General features: G+C 33.4%; 1 protein-coding gene across 1 annotated transcript; it reads right to left on the bottom strand.

The window, feature by feature from the left end:
- Positions 1 to 635: 635 nt before the first annotated feature.
- On the bottom strand, positions 636 to 13454 carry LOC147079910 (uncharacterized). The gene is made up of 2 exons (XM_085945893.1): positions 12947 to 13454; positions 636 to 664 (listed from the first exon to the last, which is right to left on the bottom strand). The coding sequence occupies exons 1-2, from the start codon at positions 13452 to 13454 to the stop codon at positions 636 to 638; spliced, it is 537 nt and encodes a 178-aa protein (XP_085802019.1).
- Between the last annotated feature and the right edge of the window lie 1357 nt (positions 13455 to 14811).

Genomic DNA, 14811 nt, shown 5'->3' with positions numbered 1-14811 from the left:
CAAAAAGAATTGAAAATTATATCATATAATATGTATGTGGTATCCAATTCATCACTGATGGAATACATTAGTGGGATTATAATATTGTGTATGGCGACGCCCGCGGCCAAAGGTTTGCGGTAATCATGGCTCATTTATACGCAAGTTCAACGCTCCACTAAAATAAGAATAATTGTATGGCCATTTGTGGTCCCTCAATATTCTTGCCCGATACCTATCCATTTTTGCTACCGTCCAACAAACCAGTTATCAGAGAACTGAGATTGCACCGTTTTCCCTCGGTTTCCAACGTTAACAACTATAATACGCACTAGGCGCATCTAGTGACGAGATTACGAAACATATTCTCTTAATAATTGATTATTACGTGGTTAAATCAATAATAAGGCAACACATAATATGTTTTCAGTTTAAAGTCAATCTTACAAAATTTAAAAATTAAAATTATTACACCTCGTGATACACATAGTTTAGTTTAGTGCAGGGGTCGACAGAAGCGGCTCGGGAGCCGTACGCGTAGATTATGAGATAGAGCCGTCGAACAAACTAACATGACACCATTTGACACAGATGCTGGTTCACTCCAGTTGCAGTTATTAGATTTAAAAAGCAAGGAACTGTGGAGGAACAAAAATTCACAGATCTGACCAGCAGCTTGAAAAATCTTGAATGAGAGAAATCAAATTTGATTTATCAGCACAAGTGGACAGCTATAAAAAAACTGCCTAAAATAGAAACAATAATATTTGGTATATGGAATAGTTTGCCTAAAAGAACTAGCTTTTGGTATTCTCACAATCTTTGGTTCTACATATATATGCGAACAAACATTCTCATCTATGAACCAAAATAAAAATTAACTTAGAAGCAGAATAACGGATGAAAATTTACAATCATATATTTGCGTCTTTCAATAAATAAGTATGGATCATTATACTATAGATAGAAAGCACGTCATCAAGTAGATAAGCAAATAACAACTTTTTCAAATACAATTTATAAACACTTTGAAAAATCATAAAACATAAATCCCATAGTGGCGGAAAGTTGATCTCTTCATCTGGTGACAGTACCTACTGCTCTATTTAGGATCAAACTGATGACAACATTGCAAAGTGAAACATAGAAACGAAAGAGAATGCGTTTTTTTGTAAATCAGACAAACCCGTGTAATGGCATCTTTCACCGAGCAGTTTTAGCGCCATATTGCAAAGCAGGCGAAGTGGGCAGCTGAAAATTTTCATTTTACTTTGTCACTCTGCGCTAGATTTTTGTTTGGGGGGGGGTGAGCGATGACTCTCAGTGACTTTATAATTCTATTATTAACAATACAACCGTGTGAACCGTGTTTTATTTTTTTGAATTGTTAAAGCTATTTACTCATTTTTTGTCATCGGATCAAAATATCAAGAAAATCCAGACAGCGAATTTTTCAAAAATAGTAACATATTTATCTAAAATCTAATGGATTTAAGTTTTATACTATTCTATTTGAGTCGTTTTTGCGACTCGGGTTTCGCCTTTCGGCATCTTCAGGCACTGTGTACACTGACCAAAGGCAAATACATACTGACAACGAATACTATTAACTCTAACTAATATAACAAATCAATATAATAAAGTAGGTAAAAACTTTATCACCTACCTATTAAGTCAAGGATCAACATAAAAAAATATAATAAACAATTTACGAACATACATAATTTAGAAAAACGCTTCTGAGAAAGTATATTATAACCAATAGAAAAAAACTTGTTGTAAAAAGTATGCCACCCCGACAAGAAATCGAGCCCTGAATAACCTGGGCTTACGCCCGTCCGAGCATTATCCTCTTTTTCAAAATTATATATGTTCAATAAATAGAATGGTACAATCTTAAATCTTGTGAATTATTCGTTGAATAAAAGAAATAGTTAATTAAAAATTATGAACAGTTGAAGTGTTTGTAAAAACCCCCTACCTTATCAATAATAATATTCTGGGTAAGCGTATTTAAGGGGGGACATGCTCAGCGTAGGTCAAAATGGAGTGTTTATTCTATTTTCAAAGCATGATCCTGGACATACCTTAAACGTTGTAGAAAATAAATTTTGAAGCCTTATTATCCTTTATATTATACCCAGCACGTCTGCCCTTAAGTGTACGGGGGTGTTTACAAACACTACAAAAACTGTTCATAATTTTTTTTTATGCGAAAACATGCATTTTATCTTCTCCCAATATTTTTTGGTTTAGTTTCAATGTATTCAGTGCTTAGAAATCAAGGAGATAAATGTATCAACAAATGAAAGATATGTTATTATAATATTTTAAATATAGAACATTATAAATAAATGCATTTGAGCGCCACAGAATCGTATACCTTCTTGAATATCATGTTCATATAATATCTATATTTTGATTTAGAGCTACTCAAACCATCGCACAAAAATATCAAGAAGGTAATTTTATCTTAAAAATATAGACAGTTATTATCATTTTAGATAATTATATGGATTAAAAAATCTGTAATATACTGATGATATTTAGAGAATTTTATTACGATGTAGCTATTCACAATACGCATAATGTTGTACAGGAACTGGGTAATAGTGGAATATTATTGTAATATGGCCGATTTGTGTATTGTTTTAATTTTGAAAAATTAAGACAATGAAAAAATGGTTTTAATTTTTTTTATTGAACTAAATAAAGCATAATCATTTACGCGAATTAAAAAACATATAATACATAATTAATTTTTTTTTTTGATTAAAAACCTTTTTTATATTTAAAGAAGTAGAATACAAATTACGAAGATTTAACTTCATTGATAATATTCGTTGATAATTCATTTAGTTTGTTTTTAGATGTTTTTCTAGTCGAATTAATTATAACGCCTTTGTAAACATATATGAATGCAATTCCAATGTTATTTTCTGATAAAATAAAATAACATTTTATGAATGTGTTGAAAAATTAATAATTAAAAAAAGTGAAAGTACCTATCAGGGAATTTCTGTACATCCATGTGTACTGAAATATAACTATATTTTAAACCATTAGATCGAGAGGTTTAAAAAAATATTATTTCAGGTAATAAAAATACTTTATGCAGTCATCAAATGTTTAAAAGAAATAATAATGTTTTAAAATAATATTATACAACTTTTAAGGAATGTACAGGCTTATACTCTGAAAATACCATAAAATCTCTGTTTTGACCTACGTGGCCCGGCCCGTTTCGACCCTTAAGTACCTACCTACCTATTTTTTATTGTGTCAGTGTTTGTTGTAAGTCTGTCATTCAATTCTTTTTTTATCAGTTCTTTCGATATTCCGAGTGATGGATTCGGATTTTCACAATAAATATTGAAAATTCTCACAGACAAAATGAACGATGAACTTCTTTTGCGATCTAAAAAAGATTCTCATCAACGTGGCCCAGTTAAATCAGTGTAGATTTATACCCAATATGTTTGACGTCAATTGTATTGTTATAGGAAAGAAACATGCCTCACATTATTTATTTTGTCCGACTAACTTAGTGAGGGTGGAGTTCATTTGGACGCCTTAAAAGAACTGTGCCACAATTGCATGTGCAAATTACAATGCCCACATATACATAATATAAAATAATATTGACAATATATAATAAGACAAGGAACCAATAGGTGAGAGATCGTACAAGATAATGCAAACTTACACATTTCGCCAATCAAATCAAATGACAACGTAGACGTGATAACCAAAATACAAATTAAGTTGTTCAAGGGGACATAGTTGCCAAAGGGCCACCCAAAAGACCTCTTGTTTAATGAAATACTTCAACGTGGTAGAAATGCATGGCAACGTTGCAAAGACCGTTGACTGAGAGGAATGGGAAATCTTCGGGTTGGTTTCGCAAGCTTTTTTCAGTTGTAAATACGGGTGCTCACCTATGAGGCTTTCACAGCGGATCAATAATGGCGATGACTCGAGTTAATTCACAAGTCAATGTATACCCTTTGAAACCCCGGCTGATTAGACTCGATGTCTATCAAACGTTGTTAGGTTACCTTACACACATAATGAAGTAGTAGCTACACCCCTAAACAAGTTGATTATTTCTGTTTTGGCATCTCAAAAAAAAATAAAACTAAATTTTTCCAATGCCTTGGCATTATAAGCACAATATATTTTAATGCACTGAGACTCATCTAAATAAAATAATTGTTACAAGATAAAAAGAACTTTTTATATACCACGTTTTTAAATTTTCTGTTGAATCATAATATAAACTTGACAATTATATGTATTAATAAAAACTTTTTTTGGAACTTGATAGAAATACTGAAATGTCTGTCTGAATGTCTGAACTGAATAAATAAAGAATACTGAAATGTTATTTTGACATTTCATATTGATTTCCATAGTAACGCTTGTATATATTAATAATTTAGTTGCTAGGACCCCCTTAGCAACCAATAAAAGTGACTATTACTTTGAACGATTTTTTTCCGAAACATACAAAACAGAATTAACTGAAAATAATTCAATTCTGCTAAATTATAGTCAAAAGTATTAAAAGAATGCATTGTCGTCGTGTTCTGATATATTCTAAAAGTTTCAAAAGTCTAGCTAATCGGAAAGTTAGTTAAAAATCTTCAATCGTCCAATACAAATCTTAGGCAAACAAGAAAAAATCTGTACCGGACAAACGAGAATACGAGCTAATAAAAACGTGGTAAAATCCGATAAATTATTATTCCTAATTTGTAACTAATAATTATTATTCCATCGATTATTTTTTTTATCATACATCGTGTTTTGTTGTAACATTTTTTATGAAAAATTCAAACAAATGGGCGAGTAAATACGTTGCCACCTTTTGGGGCTTATTTCAAATTTAATAAAAACGCAAACAATATTAAATGAATTTTTATTACAAAGTCTCTACGTAAGTTTTCTTTTGTTATTCAGGTGTCAAATTAAAATGTAACATTTTTCTTCGCAAATGAGTTTTCTTCTGGCAACATTGAATTTAATTACGCCTTCAACAGTGTAACAATATTGTTGTATCATTGCTTGAATCCTGATGAATGAATTTCAGTTTTTTTTAATTCTCCGAGTCGTAATAACGCTTAAAAGAAAGATAAAATTGAATGTAGAATAATATAATTTAAAAAAAGTCGTTTATAATATAAATATTATAATTTCATAAAAATGACTCATTTTAATTAATTTATACAAATGTTTATAATGCAGAAGAACAAAATTATTTTTTAATAAGCTAATAATTTAATAAACTCATTTCTGAAGTTATACTTCTTTTGGCGCGTTTGGGATATCAGATCAGAGTATATTTTTGGCGTGTGACATGTAATACATAATTTATTTTTTCACATGAAAAAACGCACTCGATTGGATTCTAACCATCGATTGTTCGGTTATCAGCCGAACGCACTACCTTTACGCCTTGGTATGGTACTGCAATCGTGACGATTATACGTTGCCTAGGCAGTGAATTTATTATTGTCGGCAATTCGCAATTCCTTACGTAAACAAACGATTAAACGTCAGAGTGACAGTTGGTACTTTTTGTTTGGTTTGTGGTTGGTTTAAAAAAATTAAATTTGGAATATCACGTTATCTATGAAATGGCGGACAGTGGCGTACGCCGCTGTCAGAAGATATTATACGTAGTGAATTGTACCAAGATTATGGTTTTTTTCACCGGAAAAAAGTGCGCCAATGCCTACATTACGATATTTGAATAAAAATAATCGATTTCGTTTGTCAAACAAAGCATTAGAAGGTCTTAAGCGACGAAGACGTCATTCTGTGAGGCGTAAACAGTAAATATGGCGATTGTATACGGTATGTAAAAAAATATCGGATATAAACGTCACGTACATGTAAAATCATGGAAAATTTCTGAAATGTGTTCAATTCAATCGGTAGCGCACATTTCGAAGTGAAGATGTAGAAATAACAATAAAATGTCGCTTAAATGAGCTGTTGGTGTATTTTCCAAAATCTCTTAGGATAATAATATATAGGAGATTATTAGGTTTCATCACAAAGCCAATATCACGTTGCAGTTAAACCATTAAATAGGCTATGTTTTACTTTTGATTTGTAATAAATTATTATTGTTAACGAAAATTGTGTTTAAGCAATGATGGTCGAAATAGCGGTTTCCTACATTTTTCAAACAACACAGGTTATGAGTTTTTTTCTTTCAAAGTAGGTACATTCTGCAATAATATTATTTATTCGCATACATAATATTATTGCTGACGGTACCTATATCGATTAGCAATACCTATAGCAATTCCTTACGTAAACAAACTATTAAACATCAGAGTGACAGTTGGTACTTTAAAAATAAAAACAACGAGAAACCATTATATAATTTAGTAATATAAGTTAAAGTGTATAGAAATAAACAAACGGCGTTCCAATAAGCGGTCTTTTTTCTTGAGTGTGTAATTTTACAAGATAATTAAGAGCTAGTCAAAGAATCTAATTTATCACAAGTTTTGTTTTTGTTTTGTTACGCCAAAGAAGTATAACTTCTAAAGCGCGTACATAAGTACACACACCGATTCTTTTATTGAATATTCATAATTTTAAAACAGAGAGTAATGTAAAAACATTAGTTAACTTCATCGCAGTCATAATCATTATAAAACACGCACAGATTAGTCGTCAGATTAAATGGGCGCATATCCCAGGGAGCGCAGGTTCGGGTCTGCTTAGTATTGTATTTTTTCAAAAAGATTTTTTCTAGGGTTTCAAATTGTTTTAAAATGATGTATTTTCAATAAAATAATATTAAGTACGTTCTTAAATATTGTAAATTATTCGTTGAATAAAATAATTTCATCACAACAAATTGATAAATCCAGGATTATGTGTGGCATCCAGTTTAAATTACAAAAGATGGTTGCCAATATTGCCGAAAATTAAACTATTACCCCAGGTACATAGTTGCTAAGAAATTGCCGTACGAGTAGTATCAGAGTGGGTACCTTAAAGCTGGCCACCTGAATTGGGATGGATGTGGCTTCATGTACCATCCGGTTGAAAAAAATGTGTATGATTTTGAGGTTGTTCTAAATTATGTATGATTTGATAAATTTATAAATCATAGATACAATGAAGTTTACGAAAAGGTCATGAAGAAATGTTAATAATACGTGTAATATACGAGTAATATACCTATCAGTGGCGAAAGGTGGAGGTAGGTTGTTAAGATCCACCATAAATGGTACATACTAAACTTTGTCAGTCATACGTATTTGTTTTCATTGAAATAATACTACAATTTACAGATGTCGTTGTTAAGTTTTTTTTAAATTCAAATAAACCCTGCGAAAACTATGCCATAACAAATAATGAGATGATGGTAATATTTGTCATAATGTAAATCGCATGTCGTGTACGTCGTGAATTTAGATTTGTTATGTCCGCAATGTTTTGTTTTCTTAAATAAATATATAGTGAAAAAATACTCATCGCTCCATAAAGTATCTAAAATTATGCAATTAAATCGTACATAACTTTATAGATAGAATAACATTTTTATCTATTATAGTTTGGTTTAGGCAGGACTTAATGAATTAAAAAAAAAATGAATCAACAATATATTGTGTAAGTAGGGGAAAGGTGTACAAAATGGCATAGTGGAGCCAAATTAAATTTTGCTCTACTGCTGAACTGGTGCGGTTGAACATGCTCATGAACAATCCATGATACGTCATTTACATGCTCAGCTATATTTAGTTGACATAAAAAAGCTATACAAGAAATCCATGCAGTGGAAAGATTTTTGAACGATAACAATATTTTTGCAGCTTTTCGTCAAAAGGTAAAATTACACGTATTTTATATTATTAAATATACATATAAAAAGCAGCTTTCGTAGCCGTTATTAGTGTCCATGTTCGAAGTAAATTTATCACAATTACTGAAGTATAAACTGCATTATTTTAACGAATTTGCAAAATCCGCCGATTAGAGTAAAATCGCATACACTATGGTAGGGTAAAACGGCACAGTGTGTCATTATACTGGATATAGATGACCGGGCCAGTATTTGTCAAAGGGCTGGAGAGTTTTCAAAAATATCTAAAGCCTCACCGAATGAGAAGGTCCTACTTATTGTGAACGTACACTGAGATGTACACAATATCTAAACCTGGAGAAACTTGGCTAAGATTCATGAAATGTGGAAAATGGGCACATGTTAATTGTGCTGGTTTAGATAAAAAAGCAAAAATATTTTTCTGCAAAGCTTGTTCTCCGTAAAACACGTCATTTTTATTAAAAAATATTCTTTTTTTCTATTTTTGACAAATATATATGTGGTATGCTATTTCGTACACCTGTGGTAAAATTGTTTTTAGCTTCACAATATTGATTCTTTTTTTTTACGATCACGTATGTAATATTTTGTTATTAAAAAAATGACAACATATAAAAAAAACGGTATTACTTTACAGTCATGCTCTATAATAAAATACATGTTTTGATATTCTTTTTCTCAATACACTAAACACTATGCCATTTTGTACACCCTTCCCCTAATATGTATTCTTAATCCAATGAAAACATATAAGTATGAATGAAAAAGTGTGCAAAATTTTGTATAATCCCCTAAAATATACTAAAACTATTATGGTTTGATTTAGGCAGGGTTAAATTGATTTAAAAAAAATAACCAATACCATCTGTAAATTATTGTAGTCTTAGATCAATAAAAATAAATACGTATGACTAAAATAGTGTAATGTGCACTATTATGACGGATCCTTCACCTGTCGCTATCAATACCTATAAGTTTAAGCACATATGTATATATATTATTATATAATACGAGTATTTGCGTTTAGAGGGAAATTATGCTGATTATATGTAGCTACCGTTGCCAATGTTAATTTGGCCCATAGAGACGATATTATTAATTCATAATGTGTGGGAATCTAGAAATATTGTCGCAGGCATCTTGTCGTCATAATAGATTCCACAAACATTTTGTGCGAGTGCGGAGGGGTAAATAAACCGCTCATTAGTGAAAGACTGTTCCAGCGCCGCGCTGTGTGCTTTGCAAAGAGAATCTTTCATTTGAATTAAACGTACGGCTGCCTCTGAATGACAGATTCGTTAAAAACTTTCCGAGGCATGATACAGCAATTCATCGTTGAGGACAACGGCGTACACAGGGTTTAAGTCGGATTTAAGTATTCATATTACTATACCTAAATTTAATTTGTTAAATGAAGATTAAATTTAGTGTCTTCACCTGAAAATGGACTCTGCCACGAACTTGAGGCCCAGATGCATAGAATGACAGTTATGCATGGCAGTGGAGAAGGGTGGAGGTAGCTTTTTAAGATCTGTTATAAATAGTGCAAATTAAACTTGGTTAGTCATACGTATTTGTTTTCACTGAAATAATACTACAATTTACAGAATAGATGATGTTGGTTAGTTTTAAAAGTTCAATAATTAAACCCTGCGAAACCTAGCCATTATAGATAATAGTGAAAAAATATTCGTCCATCTATAAGATATCTAAAATTATGCAATTAATCATACATAGTTTTATTGATATTTAATAGATAGAAGAATATTTTTTTTATCTCGAATGGTTTGGCTTAGGCAGAGCTTAATGAATTTAATGAACCGACAATGTGCGCAATATGTATTTTTAATTCAACGAAAACAAATAAAAGTTGAAAGAAAAAGTGTGCACAATTTTGTCGTATCGCCCAAAATATACTAAAACTATTATGGGCTGGTTTATGCAGGGTTTAATTACTAATTTTTAAAAACTAACCAATACCATTTGTAAATTATAGTTTTAGTTCAATAAAAACAAATTCTTACGACTAACAACGTTTACTAAATGCACTATTTATGCCTTTCTTTACATCTTTGCATATATTATGTATGGTTGCAAGTACATAAATTCAACAACAAGAATTTAATAATTATGGCATGGATTGAAATTCTAAACATATTTGATATATATATATATAATAAAAAACAAAGCTTTTAAATGAAAATTTGATTTATATAATACTCGTAGGTAGGTATTAGATACACTTATTATATAGTATGTTTATTTTCGCACGATAAAATTTAAAAAAATATGAAAAATAATGTAACAAAAACATGGACCATAATATAAAAAAAACATTAAAATTAAATAATTCTTTCTCCTTCTTTTGTTATAAATAGGGACGTCCATTTAAAGAGCTCATTATTTGTGTCTTTTAGGTGAACAAAACATCACATTTTATTTGAACATCGGGTTGGTTGTAGGTTTTATGTTATGCTATTAAAGTCAATTGTAAAATTTATCCTTCCAAGAATAACAATTCTCTACGAAACGAGGTACTTAATTTCTTTTTCTTTTATATTACAGGTAAGCTTTTACGGATTTGATACATCACAGCAGAAAGATGGCAAGTTGACTTTGTGAGGTAGGTACTAACATGTTGTTTCCTCAACTCTTGCAATCATAATATGACTCTGGATTCGAGAGTGTAAATAGCCTGCTTAAAAAAATATAAATGTAAACATGTATTATTGTGCAAGTTGCAAGACTACATGCATGGATCAAAAAGGTTCAGCGGCTTTTGCTTGCTTTACTTGTTCGATATATACACATCGCAATATAACAATAATGGCGAATCTGCCGGGGGAAATACGAACTACACCACACAGGGCATTTTGAGAATTACGGATTTTTACACCCTACCCGAACCTATCAAATAGCGCCACTCAACGACAACAAATGCGTTCGATTATGCTTGAAGAATGGGATTGGCGAGGTGGTCACTACTTTTTGTGAGTAAACGGTGATTGTCGTAATAGTTTAATTAACACGATATTGCTACCAGTAAATTTATGTATGTGTACAGGCGCTATAAGTGTCGTAAGTGAATATTATGAATTTCTGTTACTATTTTCGTTAGCTACTCATTAGTTAGCGACGAATATTGGTACCTACATGAGTTATTAAATATATTAAAAAAGTATAGATAGATAGGTAAATACAAAATAATAATAATTGTGAACGCGTTTTAAATGAGATGATTTTGTTTCCTTAGAAAACTAATGTTATTACACTATTGAGTCCAGAATAATGCTCACCACTTATTACGAAAATAATATACGAGGAGGTAAGGATTATTAAATAAAGGACAAATACTAGAGTCACAAAAACCAATATAATATCAATGTATTTTTTTTTCAAATAGTCGGCGTCCTGTTAATAATTGTTCACGGAGCAATCTTTGAATTCCACGTCGTTATAGAAGTAAAAGTGTCGAACTGGATTTTTCGTGAAAATGCACTAAATGACTATCTGACATTTTACTAACGCTGCGGTTGTCTGGAAAAAATGCCCAGATGATTTACAGCATGGAAACATACTAAAATGACTATCTGCTTTAAAACACATATTTTTAACTGGAAAAATTGAAGTGAAAATTTCATTTAAAAAAAAACATTTGGACGTAGGTACCAACTTTTGTCTCTCAATAAAGTTACAAAATTTGGTTATAAAATGACTCATAGATGTAGATTCTTCTTCTTCTTCTTCTTTCACCCTGTCACGTCCCAACATTGGGGCATAGGGCAAGCACAAGTTGGCGCCACTTCCCTCGGTCCATCGCTAACTCCTGTGCCTCCCGCCATGTCAGACCTGCAGCACGTAGGTCGCTTTTGTAGCATCGCTGCAGGGTGAGGGAGGGCCGGCCACGGCGACGGAACCCTTGAGGCTGTGCCACAAGGGTACGAAGTGCTGCACTTTTTGGCGGCATCCGGAATACATGTCCCAGCCACGTGAATCGTCTCTTCGTGATAACTTCAATCACCGAAGGCTGTTGTGTCTGCTCACGAACTCGGATATTTGTAACGCGGTCGTACCAATGTACCCCTAAGATTCTGCGGAGACATCGATTCTCAAAGCTCAAAAGCCGAGACTCTTGAAGCTTAGTAAGATGCCATGTCTCACAGCCATACAGGAGCACAGGTAGCACGCACGCGTTAAACAAACGACATTTGGTCCTCACAGAATACAGCCTTGACCTCCATGCGACTCCAAGTAGGTTGAACGCAGAGCCCGCCACACCCATGCGGATTCCAAGCTCACTAGAAATACCACCATCATCGGCAACCGTGGCACCCAAGTACTTGAATCTGGACACCAGCTCGACGGGCAGACCAGAAACCCGCAGAGGAGTGTCGGCGTCGATGCAAGCAGCACTGCACATGGATTTGGTCTTAGCGGCATTCAGATGAAGACCCACACGCATCGAGTTCGCGGCTAGCCTGTTCACGGTCACCTCCAACCTCTCGATCGTCGAGTCAAACACGACTGCGTCGTCTGCATACTCCAAGTCGCACAGTCTTTCTTCGCATAGATCGCTTGTGTCATCATGATGTAGGCGTATCCCACTGTCGGGGCAAACCGTCTTACGCATTATGAAATCCATCATGATGATAAAAAGAAAGGGCGCAAGTACACATCCTTGCTTGACTCCTGACGTGATTTCAAAGAGGTCAGAGGATGTTCCGGCTGCTCTCACGCGACACTCTGTATTGGTGTAGAGAGCACTTATCACGGCGACCAGTTTCCGTGGGACACCATATCCTAGCAGAATTTGCCACAGAGATTCACGATGAGGACTGTCAAATGCCTTTTCATAGTCCACGAAGCAGCAGGCGACAGGTATATTCATCTCTTGGTACTGTTGCAGAAGGCTTCGGAGAGTTGAAATATGCTCTGAGCAGGACTTCCCCGGGACAAATCCACTCTGCTGCGCACGCAAAACGTCCAGCATGGGACTTCTAATCCTGTACAGGAGAATCTGCGCCAACACCTTCCCGGGAACGCTGAGGAGAGTGATTCCTCTGTAATTATTACAGTCTTGTGGGTTACCCTTTTTGTGCAGAGTAACAACGGTACCATCCCTCCAGGCTTTGGGGCACTGCTCCCTTTCCCACACCTCGTGCAGAAGGTCACACAAGGACGGAAATACAGCGCTCAGTCCGCAGAGCAGAAATTCTGCATGGATGCCATCATCTCCAGGAGCTTTCCTGCGCTTCAATCTTTTGACAGCCTCTTTAACTTCAGCAGTTGTCGGAGGATCTTCGCAGAATCCCGATGCAGTAGTGATTCTGAGGGCGGTGATCTCCGACGGAATATCGAAGGGATGCAATGGAGGTGGGCGATTCAGGACATCACTGAAATGTTGGCGCCATAGCTCCTGGACCTTTGCAGGTTCGGTGACTGTCACTCCGTCAGAGTTGCGTAATGCAGTGACCACTGGACGTTTCTTACCGCAAATTGCTCTGGTGATGCGGAAGAGAGCACTTGGATTATTCTTGCAGGCAGCAGATTCCGCATCCCGAATGAGGTCATCCAGGCGTCGGCGCTTATCGCGGCGGGCAGAACGCTTTACCACGCGGTCCATTGTCTGGTATTCCGCGCTGCGCTGTGGGTCGTATGGTCGTAGATGTAGATTAATGGGGGAAATTTGTCAAAACCAAGTAAGAAGTGATTTTAACTATATTTGTTTATTAAATTACTTTGTATTTGATTTTTGTAGAGCCAAAATGATTCTTTTCTTTGTTGCATTATTATTATTAATTACATTACAGTTGAATGTTTTATATCTTAAATAATTGAATTAATATGACGTGTACTTAAAAACAAAGATTTTTTTTTGTTGTATTTCTTATGGTAGTGTTTACTATGACTACCTAATTAACTACGTCTGTAGTACAAGTAAACTTGATCAAGTGACTATATATTTTTTTTCATTAAGTAAATATATTTCTAAAGTTCTGAAAATAGAAATTAAAATTGTCCTAATCATATCTATTACATATAAAAAAAATGTTATGTAAAACTTTACAATATAATGAAACCATTTAACTCTTCACTGCATATTTTCCCACGTTTGCCACATTTTATACTATTTCGATATAGCCAATAAATGTCGTAAATCTGCGACACCATGGAGTAAAATACAAAATTAAATGGAATTTTCGAAAAAAAAAAATTATACTTTTTTTGGTGCGTTTGGGAAAAAAGATCAGAGTATATTTTTGGCGTGTGACCAAGTTGCGCTCGCCGATGTAACACATAATTTATTATTATGATTATTTTCATTTCAGTCTTAAAGGTACATGCGCATGCACATACTGTCATTTAGTTAGTCGTTCAATACAACCAAGTAAAGAGCACGTGTTGTAGACATAACAAATATTGTGTCATAATAAATATAAACAAATTTCTTGAGACTAACATTCTACACTGTTAATTTATATTCATAAAACTTTATTTATATTGAAGTGCATATTTATTTTTCATTGTAAAGATTGTGTGTCAAGATTTGAGTATTATCAAGTAAGCATTATTTATGAGTAAAATTATATATCAATAAATAAATAAATTTTGTGAATATTGAGTTGGTGAATAATTAAAAAAATATATTAAAATTTGATTTTTTATTAATAATTCATCATGTGCACTTCTCAATCTCAATCAAACCGCTGTATGGCAAAGATGAGTTTTGGTCCAATACGATAATTAAATTACAATTATCATGTGCTATATGAGACACAGATAAATCGCGTACGTTTTCATCAACCTAATCCAGACTCAGGTAACGGCTTATTTTGTTTTGTTACGCTAAAGACGCATAACTTCTAACGCGCGTACATAAGTACACAAACCGTTTTTTTTAGTTATTTTTCCTTCATCAACAAGGCATTTTGACACCAAAAAAAAAAAAATCAAAAACAAAAATCATGCAGTGAAGGATT

Source organism: Rhyacophila brunnea, unplaced genomic scaffold (genome assembly GCF_057557595.1).
Source record: "Rhyacophila brunnea isolate RB1 unplaced genomic scaffold, BYU_Rbru_1.0 scaffold_1, whole genome shotgun sequence".
In the NCBI taxonomy this organism is placed as follows: domain Eukaryota; kingdom Metazoa; phylum Arthropoda; class Insecta; order Trichoptera; family Rhyacophilidae; genus Rhyacophila; species Rhyacophila brunnea.
Note: the sequence above shows the minus strand (reverse complement) of the source record. Positions and strands in the feature narration are given on the sequence as shown.

Coding starts and splice junctions, on each gene's coding strand:
- LOC147079910 (XM_085945893.1), bottom strand. CDS start 13,454: ATGGACCGCGTGGTAAAGCGTTCTGCCCGCCGCGATAAGCGCCGACGC. Junction 665..12,946: donor CCCCAAAGCCTGGAGGGATG/GTACCGTTGTTA, acceptor CTCTCATTCAAG/ATTTTTCAAGCTGCTGGTCA.